The sequence below is a fragment of the Macaca fascicularis genome, chromosome Y (genome assembly GCF_037993035.2).
Source record: "Macaca fascicularis isolate 582-1 chromosome Y, T2T-MFA8v1.1".
NCBI lineage: Eukaryota > Metazoa > Chordata > Mammalia > Primates > Cercopithecidae > Macaca > Macaca fascicularis.
The window spans coordinates 2,305,835-2,319,562 of NC_132903.1; the positions used below are offsets into that span (position 1 = coordinate 2,305,835).

At 43.7% G+C, this 13,728-nt stretch overlaps 1 protein-coding gene across 8 annotated transcripts in view; it reads left to right on the top strand.

The window, feature by feature from the left end:
• Positions 1 to 8,727, top strand: part of LOC101867429 (CD99 antigen) — a 48,536-nt gene extending 39,809 nt beyond the window's left edge. For 2 of the 8 annotated variants that reach the window (XR_001487611.4, XR_012430459.1), the window contains 3 exons: positions 470 to 488; positions 5,615 to 5,671; positions 8,193 to 8,727. Coding sequence is in view for 4 of the 8 variants with exons in the window: in XM_005592879.5 (XP_005592936.4) it covers positions 5,615 to 5,671; positions 8,193 to 8,218 (83 nt within the window). In the remaining 4 variants the exon portion in view is untranslated. Of the gene's footprint in view, positions 1 to 469; positions 489 to 5,013; positions 5,187 to 5,614; positions 5,672 to 8,192 lie in introns of all 8 variants that reach the window. The other 6 variants (XR_006695449.3, XR_006695451.3, XM_005592879.5 and 3 more) reach the window with 3 other exon arrangements.
• Positions 8,728 to 13,728: the final 5,001 nt, after the last annotated feature.

The window sequence follows — 13,728 nt, forward strand, 5'->3', positions numbered from 1 at the left end:
CTCCTCTCTCCTTCCTTTCCTTCCTTCCCCCCTCCTTTTCTTCCTTCCTTCCCTTCCTCCCTCCCTCATTTCCCTCCTCCCTGCTTCACTTCTTCCTCCCTCCTTTCCTCCCTCTCTCCATACCTCCCCCTTTCCTTTTTTCCAACCTCCTTCCCTCCTTGTTCCTTCCCTCTCTTTCTGCCTTCCTCCCTTCCTTTCCCCCATCCCTCCTTCCTTCCTCCCTCCTGCCCTCCCTGTTCCCTGCCTCCCTCCCTGCCTTCCTCTGTCTCTCCCTTCCTCCACTCCTTAATTTTCGTTTCCGCTTCCCACTCTCACACTTTCAGCTTCTTACCCCGTTACCTCCTTGCTCAGAGCAGCTCTTTCTAACACCTCCCTGCCGCTGGGGGCCCAGCGCACAGCAAAAGCAGACCTAGCACCAGTTTACCTTTTTTATTATTATTTTTTTGTCTCTTTCAACCTTCCATTTCAGATGAGCTGAAGACCTAGGGGTGAGCAGAGAACCCAGCCCAGGCCTGCGGAGCATCCTGACCGTAATCGTTTTATCTGCTAAGAGGCAGCCTTAAAGCAAACCCTTCCATCTGCCACTCCCCCCGCCCCGCTGGCAAATTCCCACCACAATGGGATTCTCACTCACGTGACAGATTCTCTGCCTTCAATTCCATATGCTTTTGCCTTTCTTGATGCACAGAAGCTCATTATAGCAAACCATATTTCTGCACAAGAGTTTCAGAAAATGAAGTACAGATATGTTCTTTTAAACGTAAATGTAACAGGGCAGTGACTTCCATGTTTTAATGAGTTTTGTCCCCAAGTCTATCCCTGCCAAGGGAACAAACTGGGACCCGGGGTGGCCACCCGCTTCCCTGCAGTATCCTAGGTTAAGCTCACTCACGTCCTAAGGATTTGACTTTCCAGGTCATGCATGGATTTTTAAATCTTCAACCTTTTCAGCCCTTGACTTGCATTTCTCACTGCACTTCCTATGAGGCGGTTCTTAACTCTTTCTGTGATCAGTGTTCCAAACAGGTGCACATCTTGGTTCCTAGAAAAACAAAATTCATATGTTGAGGAATCACCCAAACATCTCCTGATCTTCACATTCTAAGGCCTGTTGGGAATTGGTGGGTGGTCAGGTCCCTATTCACATGTCTGAGCGCAGAGCCTCCCCGGGCGTCTTCTTCAGATTCTCCCATATGCCTGAAACACACAGATTGTACCTGGATTTTCCTTCCGTTTCCGAAGTCCACCAACTTGTTCTTCAGCGCAATTGATTCTAACTTTTTCTTTCTTTTACTTATTTCTTTTTTTCTTTCTTTCCATTTTTTCTTACTTCTTTTTCTTCTATTTATTTTACTTTTCTTCTTTGTTATATGTTATTTCTTTTTCTTTTTTTACTTTTCTTCTTTTTTCATTTTTCTTTTATTTATTTTTTGAGATGAAGTCTCACTCTGTTGCCCAGACTGCAGTGCAGTGGTACAGTCTCGGCTCACTGCAACCTCCACCTCCTGGGTTCAAGCGATTCTCCTGCCTCAGCCTCCTGAGTAGCTGGGACTATAGGCACACACCACCACACCCAGCTAATTTTTGTATTTTTAGTAGAGACAGGGTTTCTCCATGTTGGCCAAGCTGGTCTCAAACTTCTGACCTCAGGTGATCTGCCTGCCTCAGCCTCCCAAAGTGCTGGGATTACAGGCATGAGCCACTGTGCCTGGCCCTTTTTCTTTTTTCTTATTCCTTTTACTTTTCTTGTTTCTTGTTTCTTATTTCTTTTTCTTTTTCTCTTATTTCTTTTTCTTATTTGTTTCCCTTTTTGCTTTTTCTTTTTTTATCTTACTTATTTTACTTATTTTTCTTTTACTTTTATTCTCCATTTTTCTTCATTCTTTTCCTCTTATTTCTTTGACTTTTCTGATTTTTTTTTCATATTTTCCTCTTTTTTCATATTCCTTTTGCTTTTTTCTTATTTTACTTTTCTTATTTGCCCTCTTGTGGAAATGAGGCACAGCCTCCCTTATGGTTTAGCGGTAGTTCTAGCTGAGCACAGATGGTTTGATCCTCCTGTGTTGGGGCACTGTATGGTGTGAGGGCACAAAACCCTGACCCACATGGGTCTGGTCACCTCACAGAGGTCACCTTTACAGCCCCCCACTCTTTGAAGGATGTGTCCCAAGGTGTCTCAAGTCTGATGCAATGAAAGCTGCCCCCCAGTGACCACAAGACTGAGTCCAGAATGTCCTGTGTGTTTCCCAAAATGTCTGTCCTAACACCATTTAAAGATTAGCCACTGCTAGACAGTGATCCGCAGGTATATGGTCTCAGGATTGGCCCCAAGTGCATGGTGTGTGTGTGTATAAATATATATTCACAAAGCATAGGGACCCATTAAAGGCATATTACTTTGCTTAATGGTTCTAATAGCTAAAAATGATTTCTAACCTGAAAGAAAAGCACCACGAATTGTTTGAAGTTGACTTGTCAGATGTGGCGTGCTTGGTCTAAGTTTTGACAGGAAGGGCACGTGGGTGGGGGTGTACGGAGCATCTCATGAGACCAGTTCTCCTGAGAGGTCCGTGATATTGGAACTGTTGCCCCAGATGGACTTTGCCCTTGTGAGACTTTATTCTTTTCAATTGACTTTTTCCCTCTTTAAAACTTGCCAGCTTTTATGTAGTGTTTTATAAAATTACAGGAATAAAAAGAATATCTTTTATGCTTTTTAACCAATGAGGGGGGAAGGAGAAATTATTTGTCCTCTGAAATGAATGCACGTTTTCAGTTTCTAGCCAGGACAGTTGGCTGCAAAATGCACCCGTGTTGACAACTTGCCACCAGCAGAGAACAAATCACATTTGTGCTGAACATTTTCAGATCGTTTCGAATGTTCTCCTCTTTGGGGGTTTTTCCTCTCTTTCTTTTTCTTAAATCATAGAACTTTGGCCTCTTTATGTGGGAGTCATTTAGTGGTTAGGGAAGAATGGATGAAACCATGAGTTCGTGTAGTATAAACTGGCGAGGCTGCCTCTGCTGCTGTTGTTAAAAGTTATGCTGCTAGCTCGGCACGGTGGTTCACACCTGTAATCCCAGCACTTTGGGAGGCTGAGGCGGGCAGATCACGAGGTCAGGAGATTGAGACTATCCTGGCGAACACGGTGAAACCCCGTCTCTACTAAAAATACAAAAAATTAGCCGGGTGTGGTGGCGGGCGCCTGTAGTCCCAGCTACTCGGGAGGCTGAGGCAGGAGAATGGCGTGAACCCTGGAGGCGGAGGTTGCAGTGAGCTGAGATCACGCCACTGCATTCCAACCTGAGTGGCAGAGCGAGACTCTGTCTCAAAAAAAAAAAAAAAAAAAGTTACATTGCTGCACCATACAAACGTGTCCCTTTATGAAGGCATTTGAACCACAGATGGGGCCGTTTTACAAATAGTACGGTCTTTGTGAGTGGGAAACGCACGGCCACAGATTCAATGAGCTGCTTCTGCTGCTTCTCTTTGTGTTGAAAACGTAGGTGTTTCTTCACACCAACACTGGAAAGAAATAAATATATATAGATCTGTGCATCTCTTACACGTTTCCAATTCTGTTGGCTTATGCTGTGCGTCGGAAAAGAAGCGACACCGACAACATTTGGGGAGATGACCCTGTTTGCATTGTGGCATGTTTGAAACATTTTTTAATAGAAATTTGGGAATAGAGGGCCGGGCGCCATGGCTTAGGCCTGTAGTCCCAGCACTTTGGGAGGCTGAGGCGGGCGGATCACGAGGTCAGGAGATTGAGACCATCCTGGCTAAAACGGTGAAACCCCATCTCTATTAAAAATACAAAAAATTAGCTGGGCATGGTGATGCGTGCCTGTAATACCAGCCACTCTGGAGGCTGAGGCAGGAGAATCGCTTGAACCCAGGAGGCGGAGGTTGCAATGAGCTGAGATCGGGCCACAGCACTCCAGCCTGGGCGACAGAGCGAAACTCTGTCTCAAAAAAATACTAATAATAATTTAAAAAAAAAGAAATTTGGGAATAGAAACAAGACTGGGAAAAATGCTGGAGGAGGAAGAAAACTGGGTACACAAGACCCCTTGGCTCTCTTGTCCTTTGATGGCTGGGGCGGTTCTTAGTGGTCTGAGTCCTCACTTACCTCACTCTGCATTCTCGGGGAGGTAGAAGGCGGGGTAGGAGAGCCGATTCAACCTGAGAAGGATGATCAGTGGGGGGTAGATAAAGGAAGAAAGTCCCCTTTCCCCAGGTACTGAAAAGATGCTAATCTGCTGAGATTCTCTGCATTTATTTTTATTTATTTTAATTTTTATTTTGGGACAGTCTCGCTCTGTCACCCACGCTGGAGTGCAGTGCCATGATCTTGGCTCACTGCAACCTCTGCCTCTTGGGTTCAAGTGATTCTCCTGCCTCAGCCTCCCAAATAGCTGGGACTACAGGTGCACGCCACCACGCCCAGCTAATTTTTGTATTTTTAATAGAGACAGGGTTTCACCATGTTGGCCAGGATGGTTTTGATCTCTTGACCTTGTGATCTGCCCACCTGGGCCTCCCAAAGTGCTGGGATTACAGGTGTGAGCCACTGTGCCCAGCCTCTGCATTTGTTTTTATTTATTTTTATTTTGAGACAGTCTCGCCCTGTCACCCAGGCTGGAGTGCAGTAGTGCGATCTCAGCTCACTGCAACCTCCACCTCCTGGGTTCAAACGATCCTCCTGCGTAAGCCTCCCGAGTAGCTGGGCGTACAGGTGCACGCCACCACACCCAGCTAAATTTTGTATTTTTTAGTAGAGACAGGGTTTCACCATGTTGGCCAGGCTGGTCTCGAACTCCTGACCTCAAGTGATCCACCTGCCTCAGCTTCCCAAAGTGCTGGGATTACAGGCGTGAGCCACCGTGCCCAGCCATCTGCATTTGTTTGATGAGTTTGGGGGCAGTTATTAAGAATCTTATTTTCATAGATGCATGTACTTTTTTTTATATATGTATAGAAAGGGCTTCCATGTGCGTGTTCCTCAGTGTTTAGGGAGAAGAAAGCAACCCTTAAAATAGAGGAAAATAAAGCTGCTTGGATTACCCTGTTGAAGTTTATCTCTGCCTGTGCCATGCATGAAAAAATACTGGCAGCCGGGCGCGATGGCTCATACCTGTAATCCCAGCACTTTGGGAGGCCGAGGCGGATGGATCACAAGGTCAGGAGATCGAGACCATCCTGGCTAACATGGTGAAACCCCATCTCTACTAAAAATACAAAAAATTAGCCGGGTGTGGTGGCGGGTGCCTGTAGTCCCAGCTATTGGGGAGGCTGAGGCAGGAGAATAACGTGAACCCGGGAGGTGGAGCTTGCAGTGAGCGGAGATCGCACCACTGCGCTCCAACCTGGGTGACAGAGCAAGACTCCATCTCATACAAAAAGAAAAAGAAAAAATACTGGCAAAGTCTTCACTTAGTTGAGTGTTAGACTCCATATTCCCAGTGGGTCTTGGGGTTCAGAACTGAGTGCTCTCATCCAAGCAATAGGAGCGTCAACCTCAGGAAAGCCCAAGTATTTTGTGTGTATTTTGAGGAGAGGGTTCTCTGTCGCACTGAGCCTCTCTGTGTGTTTTCTTCTTGTTTTCAGCAGAACAAGGGGAGGTGGACATGGAGAGCCACCGGAACGCCAACGCAGAGCCAGCTGGTAAGAAGGACGGGGAACAGCGGTCCGCACATGTGGCCAGTGTTCCCATTTTATCTTCTCCATGCTCTCCCATCTTGCTATCTTGCTCACATTCTCAAATTTGGTTGCATGGCTTTGAAGGTCTTCCTTTATGTCTCGTTGCTTTTGAGGGATACTTTCAAGAGACAATGAATGTATAAACTTCCTAGGGCCTGGGCCTTCAGAGAAGACCTGTATGTGCCTAAGTCTCTGTTTAACAAAATATTAAGGAAGTTTTCCCAGGAGTTCGAGACCAGCCTGGTCAACATGGTGAAACCCCGTCTCTACTAAAAATACAAAATTAGCTGGGTGTGGTGGTGGGCGCCTGTAATCCCACCTACTTGGGAGACTAAGGCAGAAGAATCACTTGAACCCCAGAGGTAGAGGTTGCAGTGAACCGAGATCGTGCCACTGCACTCCAGCCTGGATGACACAGTGAGACTGTTTCAAAAAAAAAGTTCCAAGTGGCACACGATTGTTGCATCATCGGGAAGTCCACAGCTGGCTGGCATGCACTGGGAATTAAAAGTCCTCCTGAAATGTATCTCCTGAAATACAACTTGTCAAGTTTTGCTGTCAACTTTTTTTTGTTGTTAGAGATAGGGTCTCACTTTGTCGCCCAAGCTGGAGTGCAGCGGCACGATCATAGCTTACTGCAGCCTCGACCTCCTGGGCTCAAGGGATCCTCCCACCTCAGCCTCCTGATTGTCTGGAACCACAGGCGTACACCACCATGCCCGACTGATTTGTTTTTTTATTTTGTGGAGACAGGGTCTCACTAGGTTGCGCAGACAGGGTGTCACTATGTTGCCCATCCTGACCTCAAGCAGCCCTCCCACCTCAGCTTCCCAAAGTGCTGGGATTCCAGGCGTGAACGACCGCACCCAGCCTGCTATCACTTTCTACAACTCCTCTCAACCAGGTGGAAAATGGGGTTAAGAAGAGACTATTTAATTCGTGAGAGGCTTCTCAGGGTAAAAGGCATTTTGCCATTAGAAGCACTTTTGAAAATGGCAAGAAAGATTTCTGTGTGTATATATGTGCGTGTGTTTTGTCTTTCATTTGTACATAATTGGAACCTTCTCATTTGCCTGAGAGATGCAACGTTTATTTTTAATAGGAGCTGTCAAATTGAGATGTATTTTTAGTGAAATGATTTCAAGTATTTTAATTTTTTTTCTTTTTGAGATGGAGTCTCTCTCTGTCGCCAGAGTGCAGTGGTGCGACCTCTGTTCACTGCCGCCCCCGCCTCCCGGGTTGAAGTGAGTCTCCTTCCTCAGCCTCCTGTAGCTGGAACCACAGGCACCTACCGTCATGCCCCACTAATTTTCTTTCTATTTTCAGTAGAGACCGGGCTTTCACCATGTTTTCCAGACTGGTGTCGAACTCCTGACCTCAAGTGATCTGCCCACCTTGGCCTCCCAAAGTGCTGGGATTACAGGCATGGTCCACCATGCCTGGCATTCAGTTTTAAAGATAGAGACTTCTAGAAAGTTAGTGTCTCGCCAGATGCGGTGGCTCATGCCTGTAATCCCAACACTTTGGGAGGCTGAGGCGGGCGGATCACCTGAGGTTGGGAGTTCGAGACCAGCCTGACCAATATGGAGAAACCCCGTCTCTACTTAAAAAAAAAAAAAAAATACAAAATTAGCCACGCGTGGTGGCACATGCCTGTAATTCCAGCTACTTGGAAGCCTGAGGCAGGAGAATCGCTTGAACCCGGGAGGCGGAGGTTGTGGTGAGCCAAGATCGTGCCATTGCACTCCAGCCTGGGCAACAAGAGCACAACTCTGTCTCAAAAATAATAATAATAATAATAAAAGAAAGTTAGTGTCTTGTTGAGTGCTCTTTCGAGTCAGGGAAAGATGTTTAGAACAAGCTATATCTTGAAGAGAAAAGGAAGATTTCTTCTGCCCACTAATGAAGTTGTCTGGCTTCAGTAGCCAGTACATTGGTATATATGTGTGGGGCCCTCATTACCTGAAGGGCTTGGCATTCCAGTGTTTTCTGCCAGCCTGTTTGGAAGAAAAATACCATTGTTCTTAATTCCTTCTTCCAAATCCCAGCTTCTCCCTCCAAAATAATTTTAAGACTGACATGCAGAATAAAGTTTCCAAAACTTAAATGAACGGACCAGAAAATCTCAGCCTGGCATAATTGCAAATCAATAAAAACTGCACACTCTCATTTAGAAGATTTATTCTTCCATTTGGTAAGTTATAGGCATTTGTTACTGTCTCTGTGACGTCGTTAGTGGAAATTGCCTTCTGCCGTTTTCCTTCTGCTTTTTCTGCAGTACCCTTTTTTTTTTTTGTATGAATGGCATCATTCAATGAAATTGATTGAGTTGATTGAGAGTTAGGGTTTTGCTTTTTCGTGATGAGTTTTGGGCCCATTTTTCTTATGCAGAAATAAAACCACCGGCTCCTGAAAGTTTTAGGAACTATGTCCACGTGAGTGCTCAGGGAACTGGGAATGACTTTCTCTTCTCTCTGTCTCACAGTTCAGCGTACTCTTTTAGAGAAATAGAAGATTGTCGGCAGAAACAGCCCAGGCTTGGCGGCAGGGTTAGAACAGCTGCCTGAGGCTCCTCCCCGAAGGACACTTGCGTGAGAGCAGAGACGGAGGCCTTCTGTTCACGGCGGATTCTTTGTTTTAATCTTGCGATGTGCTTTGCTTGTTGTTGCTGGGCGGATGATGTTTACTAATGATGAAACATCCAAAGGGGGATAGGCACTTGGACCCCCATTCTCCAAGGCCCGTGGGAGAGGGGTTTCCCATGGGATGTGAAAGGCTGGCCATTATTAAGTCCCTGTAACTCAAATGTCAGCCCCACCGAGGCACCCCCTGTCCCCCAGAATCTCGGCTGTTTACAAATCACGTGTCCATTGAGCACGTCTGAAACTTCCCTGGTAGCCCTGACTTTTTTTTTTTAATTAAAATAAGGTAAGCCCTTCAATTTGTTTCTTCAATATTTCTTTCATTTGTAGGGATATTTCTTTTTCATGTCAGACTAATAAAAAGAAATTAGAAACCAAGTACTTTTTTTTTTTTTTTTTTACTTAAGTGTTTTGCCATGGGTGCATGTTAAAGAAGGCTGTGGTAATTTACAGGATGGGTTCCAAGTTCTTTTTCTGGGGCTTTAAGGCAAATTTTCAGCCTAAGTGTTAGCTCTTTATTTCCAAAATGTCCTTGTTGGGCTCTTTTCCTTTCCCGCGTCCTGCCACATTGGGACGGGTGCTCTTCTGCACCCAGATACTCCCAGCCAGATACTCTTCTCCATCCAGATACTTTGTTTCCAGATACTCTCCCCGCAGCTAGGTACCCTGCCCCGAGTCCAGATACTCCCTGCTTCCAGATACTCCTGTATATTCAGATACTCGTCTGAATCCAGCTACTCCCTACATCCAGATACTCGCCTCCATCCAGATTTTGGTTTATAGCCAGGTGCTTCCTGCATCCAGATAATCCCTGCATTTTGGTACCCCCACTGAGTTCACATACTCCCTGCGTCCAGTTGTTCCCCTGAATCCAGATACTCTATGAATCTAGGTACTTACTGCATCCAGATACTCCTCACATCCAGGTACTCTCCTCCATTGAGATACTCCCTATATCTGGATACTCCCTGCATCCAGATGTTCCCTTTCATCCAAATACTGTCTTCCATCCAGATACTCCCTTTCATCCAATTACTCCCTTCCATCTAGATACTCTCCTTCATCCAAATACTCCCATCCACTCTTCTCTATCCACATACTCCCTTCCAGATACTCTCCTTCATCCAGATACTCCCTTGTATCCAGATACTCCCTGCATCCAGATGCCCCCTGCATCCAGATACTCCATCCAGGTACTCCCTTCCATTCAGTTACTCTCCTGTACCCACATACTCCCTTCCTTCTAGATACTCTCCTCCATCCAGATACTCCCTTTCATCTAGATACTTTCTTCCATCCAGTTACTCTCTTCTATTCATGTATGCTTTTCCTTCCACACACCCCCTTCCAGATATTTTCCTCCATCTGGATACTCCCTTCTATCCAGATACTCCCTCCCATCCAGTTACTCTCCTCCGTCCAGATACTCCCTTGTATCCAGGAACTCCCTGCATCCAGATGTTCCATGCATCCAGATATTCTCTGTATCCAGCTACCCCCTGTATCCAGGTACCCTCTGAGTCCAGATACTCCCTGCTTCCAGATACTTCCCCGCATCCAGGTACTTCCTGCATCCTGATACTCACCTGCACCTAGATACTTCCCCGTGTTCTCTTGAGTTTCATATGGGTTGAATATCACAAATTTACGAACAGTCTGTCCAGTGTTTACACAGTGTGGAACTACTTCGATGTGAAAGCTGGGTTTAATGTGGGGGTAACATAGCCTTGTGGCTGAGAAAACCCTCGTACCCTTTCTAACAAGTTGGGATTAACCGAAAGCCTCTTCTCTTCTCTACAATACATGACAACTTTTCCACATTAAGAATTGTTTCCCCATTAAGGCTTTCAAAATACATGTCTCCATGAAAGCTTGGAGAGGGCTCCACTTGCATTTTGTGCTAATCTCATAGAGATCTAAAGTCCTGATATTCGGAATGGGATTGACTTCATAAACTTTCCTCCACCGGAAAATGAGGATATCATCAGTATGTCCTCTGTCGCACAGGCAGGCTAACGTGAAGTTGTTAAAATAGTCATGCAGAGAAAGGCAATTGCAAGGGAATGTTCATTTTGCCACTGATGATGGTGTTAAAAACTGCTGCACGTCACAAAAGCTAGGTTTCCCATGAATCTGTCTACGCAAAGGTATGGTGTTACCATACCCGTGTCAAAAATCGTCTGATTTGGGGGAAGAGGTTGGATGAAGGAGTCAGTCATAAATGCTGGGTCTTTCCCATTTCTAAGCTCAGAAACTCTGCCTTCAATTTCAGTTCTGGTTGGGGGTCATCCAAGCAGTCTCCCTGCTGTTGAGGATTCAGCACCTTTTCACCTCCCATCATTCTCAGGATATTGATGGGCACAGCCAGCTGGCTTTTTCTGGCATTGGAGTTATTTCTTCTGATTTTGATACTAGTGGTAACTTGGAGTGTGTGAAATCGGGTGAATACAGTGGCAGGAACCCCTTGGTTATTTATCTTACCCTTTCATTGCTTCCTTGAGCAAATACCTATAGGATGCCACCTGTGGTGCAGGTGTGTGGAGATGACCTTCTAGATTCTCCAGGATGTGTTGACACATCACAAATGCCTCATCCTGTCCACCCTTGAGGGGGCCGACCACGGATGTGAATGTTTAATTTTTTAAGGATACTGTCAGTCCATTCCCCATAGAAGTTTCGCAAGTGCCTGGGACTTGAATGATGTCTCAGATCTGTTTCCTAAGAGCCCTACAAACTCTCTGATTATTGCCAATCTCTTAGTTGAAAAATGATATCAAATGGACTATCTTCATAAAATCATCTGCGTTCCATTTCTGGAAAACATTTAAATTGCCCTTTGTTTTTATACAGGTGTTGGGTCCTTTTCTTATTGATCTATAGGGGACTGTTTACATATGAAAGGTAGTGCCCTTAGTGAAGTAGGTGGTACATATTATTTTTCACTTAATCCTTAGTCTGGTGAATCTTCAAGGGCTGAAAGCTGGATTAACGAGCATGCCTGGCCGCTTTGCAGAGTGACCATCACTTGTTATAAAGTTAGAGGGTGGTGTTTCTAGTCTTCCCCAATGAATCATCAAGAATTGTCTTCGAAGTCAGATTCTTCACACCAACTAACTTTAGAATAATAAAAAGAAAAAATACATTAAATCTGTTGTCATTCTATGAATAACATTGACATTTTTGTAAGTATTATAATCATACTATCCACAGAAATGGCTCATTAAACAAGAAGCAGAATAATAAGAATAGTAAAAAAAAAAAAAAAAAAAAAAAAGGGTTTTTTTTTTTTTTTAAGATATGTCAAATTAGGGCTTATTTACAAATAAATCTATACTTCCAAGAAATGTGTCAACAAGACTTATTTTTTTGTGGAGGGTGGATGTCCATCTTTGTAGATGATTCATTTTAATTTCTCATGGACATAAAAATAAACATGATTTTATTGAGAGTGGGTTATTTGAAAACTAAAGTTTAAATTATATGGCTTGTTGGATCATTAAATACCTGGGTAAAACAACTCTTTGTTTCATTATTTTGGAACTTCTATGTAAAGAAAGTCCAATGATTTTGGGAATGATGATTAAAAAGTTATTTAAGGGCTAGACATGGCAGCTCACATCTGTAATCCCAGCACTTTTGGAGGCCTTGGCAGGCAGATCACTTGAGGTCAGGAGTTTGAGACCAGCCTGGCCAACATGGTGAAATCCCGACTCTACTAAAAATAGAAAAATTAGCCAGGTGTGGTGATGCACACCTGTAGTCCCAGCTACTTGGGAGGCTGAGGCAGGAGAATCACTTGAACCCAGGAGGCGGAGGTTGCAGTGAGCCAAGATCGCCCCACTGTACTCCAGCCTGGGTGAAAGAGCAAGACTCTGTCTCAAAAAAAAAAAAAAAAAAAAAAAAAAGAAGAAAAAAAAAAGAAATGATATTTAAGGACGAATAGAACATAGAATAAAATACTTTATAAATTTTTGAAATAATAGTGTTTGGAATAGTATGGTAGTTGTTGGTATGAGAGCCAATCTCTAACTTCTTAAGGAGAGAGGCTTTTCTGTGATTTATTCTGCAACTGTTTACTGAGCTTCAGTACATGCTGGGCAGTGTCAGTAAACAAAAAGACCCTTGACACATTCATTCTTTTTAACAAGGCAGAAGATCCATTGCAACCTGGGCCATAATGTATTCAACCAAACCACTTAAGCTGTGGTCAAGTCTTCAGTGTCGGGAAAATGTGGTCCATCTTGTACATCTTAGGAAGTACATGATTGTGAACTCATGTAAGTGAATTTGTTGTAATGTCAAAGGTAGCTTTCTTAGGTTAAAAAAAAATGCATGTTTAATTGTTTATGGACACTGTCAAATCACTCCCCCAGACATTGTGCAAATTCACAGGACTCGAAGGATGCTTCAGATCTGTTTCCTAGGAGCCCTGCAAACTTTCTGGTCACTGCCAATCTCTCAGTTGAAAAATGATATCAAATCAACTCTGTTAACATTGCATTTCTCTTACCTTGACTGAGGTTGAGGGTCTGTGTGTTGAGAAGCCATTTCCAGAAACCACTTGAACTGCACTTTGTTCATTTTTATGTGTTATCAGTCCATTTCTTATTGATCTATAGGAACTCTTTACATATGAAAGATAGTGCCCTTAGTGAAGTAGACAGCAAGTATGCCTTTTCACTTTATCCTTAGCCTTTTGAATCTTTAGGTGGCATTTTATTTTTCATTCTAGTATTTACTATTTTTATGTGGTTAAATGAATGGTTTCTGGTCTTCCTGTAATATTTAGAACAGCTTTGCCCATACTCAACATTACTGACAAAAAAAAAAAAAAAAAAAAAAAAAAGAACACTCATATTCTTCTAAAACTTTTGTGGGAATTTTTTTCTCTGTTACATTAAAATATTTGGGCTCCCAGGGATGCACTTTTTGTATAGGAAAGAGGAAGAGATTCATCTCTATCTAGTATTTCCCCCACCATGGGGTAATCTCATTATTCTCAAACCATTTACTGAATAATCCATGTTTTTCCCACTGATTTGAAATGCAGTTTACATCACGCACTAACTCCCTGTATGTCCCAGGGGTTGGTGGGGAGACTTTCTGTCCTCTCCTGTCTCACTGATCACTCTGCAAATGAGGTAATGCCACATGATTTTAATGACGGTAGCTTGAAATGATAGTTTTTCATGTATGACAAGGCTCACTGCCTTTCCCATTCATCTTTTCAGGATGTTCTTGGCCGTCTTTTGCTGTTTAATTTTTCATTTGTATTTTAGGATCAGCTTGCCCATTTTCTAAGAAAAACCCTGTTAATATTTTTATAAGAATTACATTAAATTTAGATTAATTTAGGAATGTTTGTAGTCTAGAGTATAA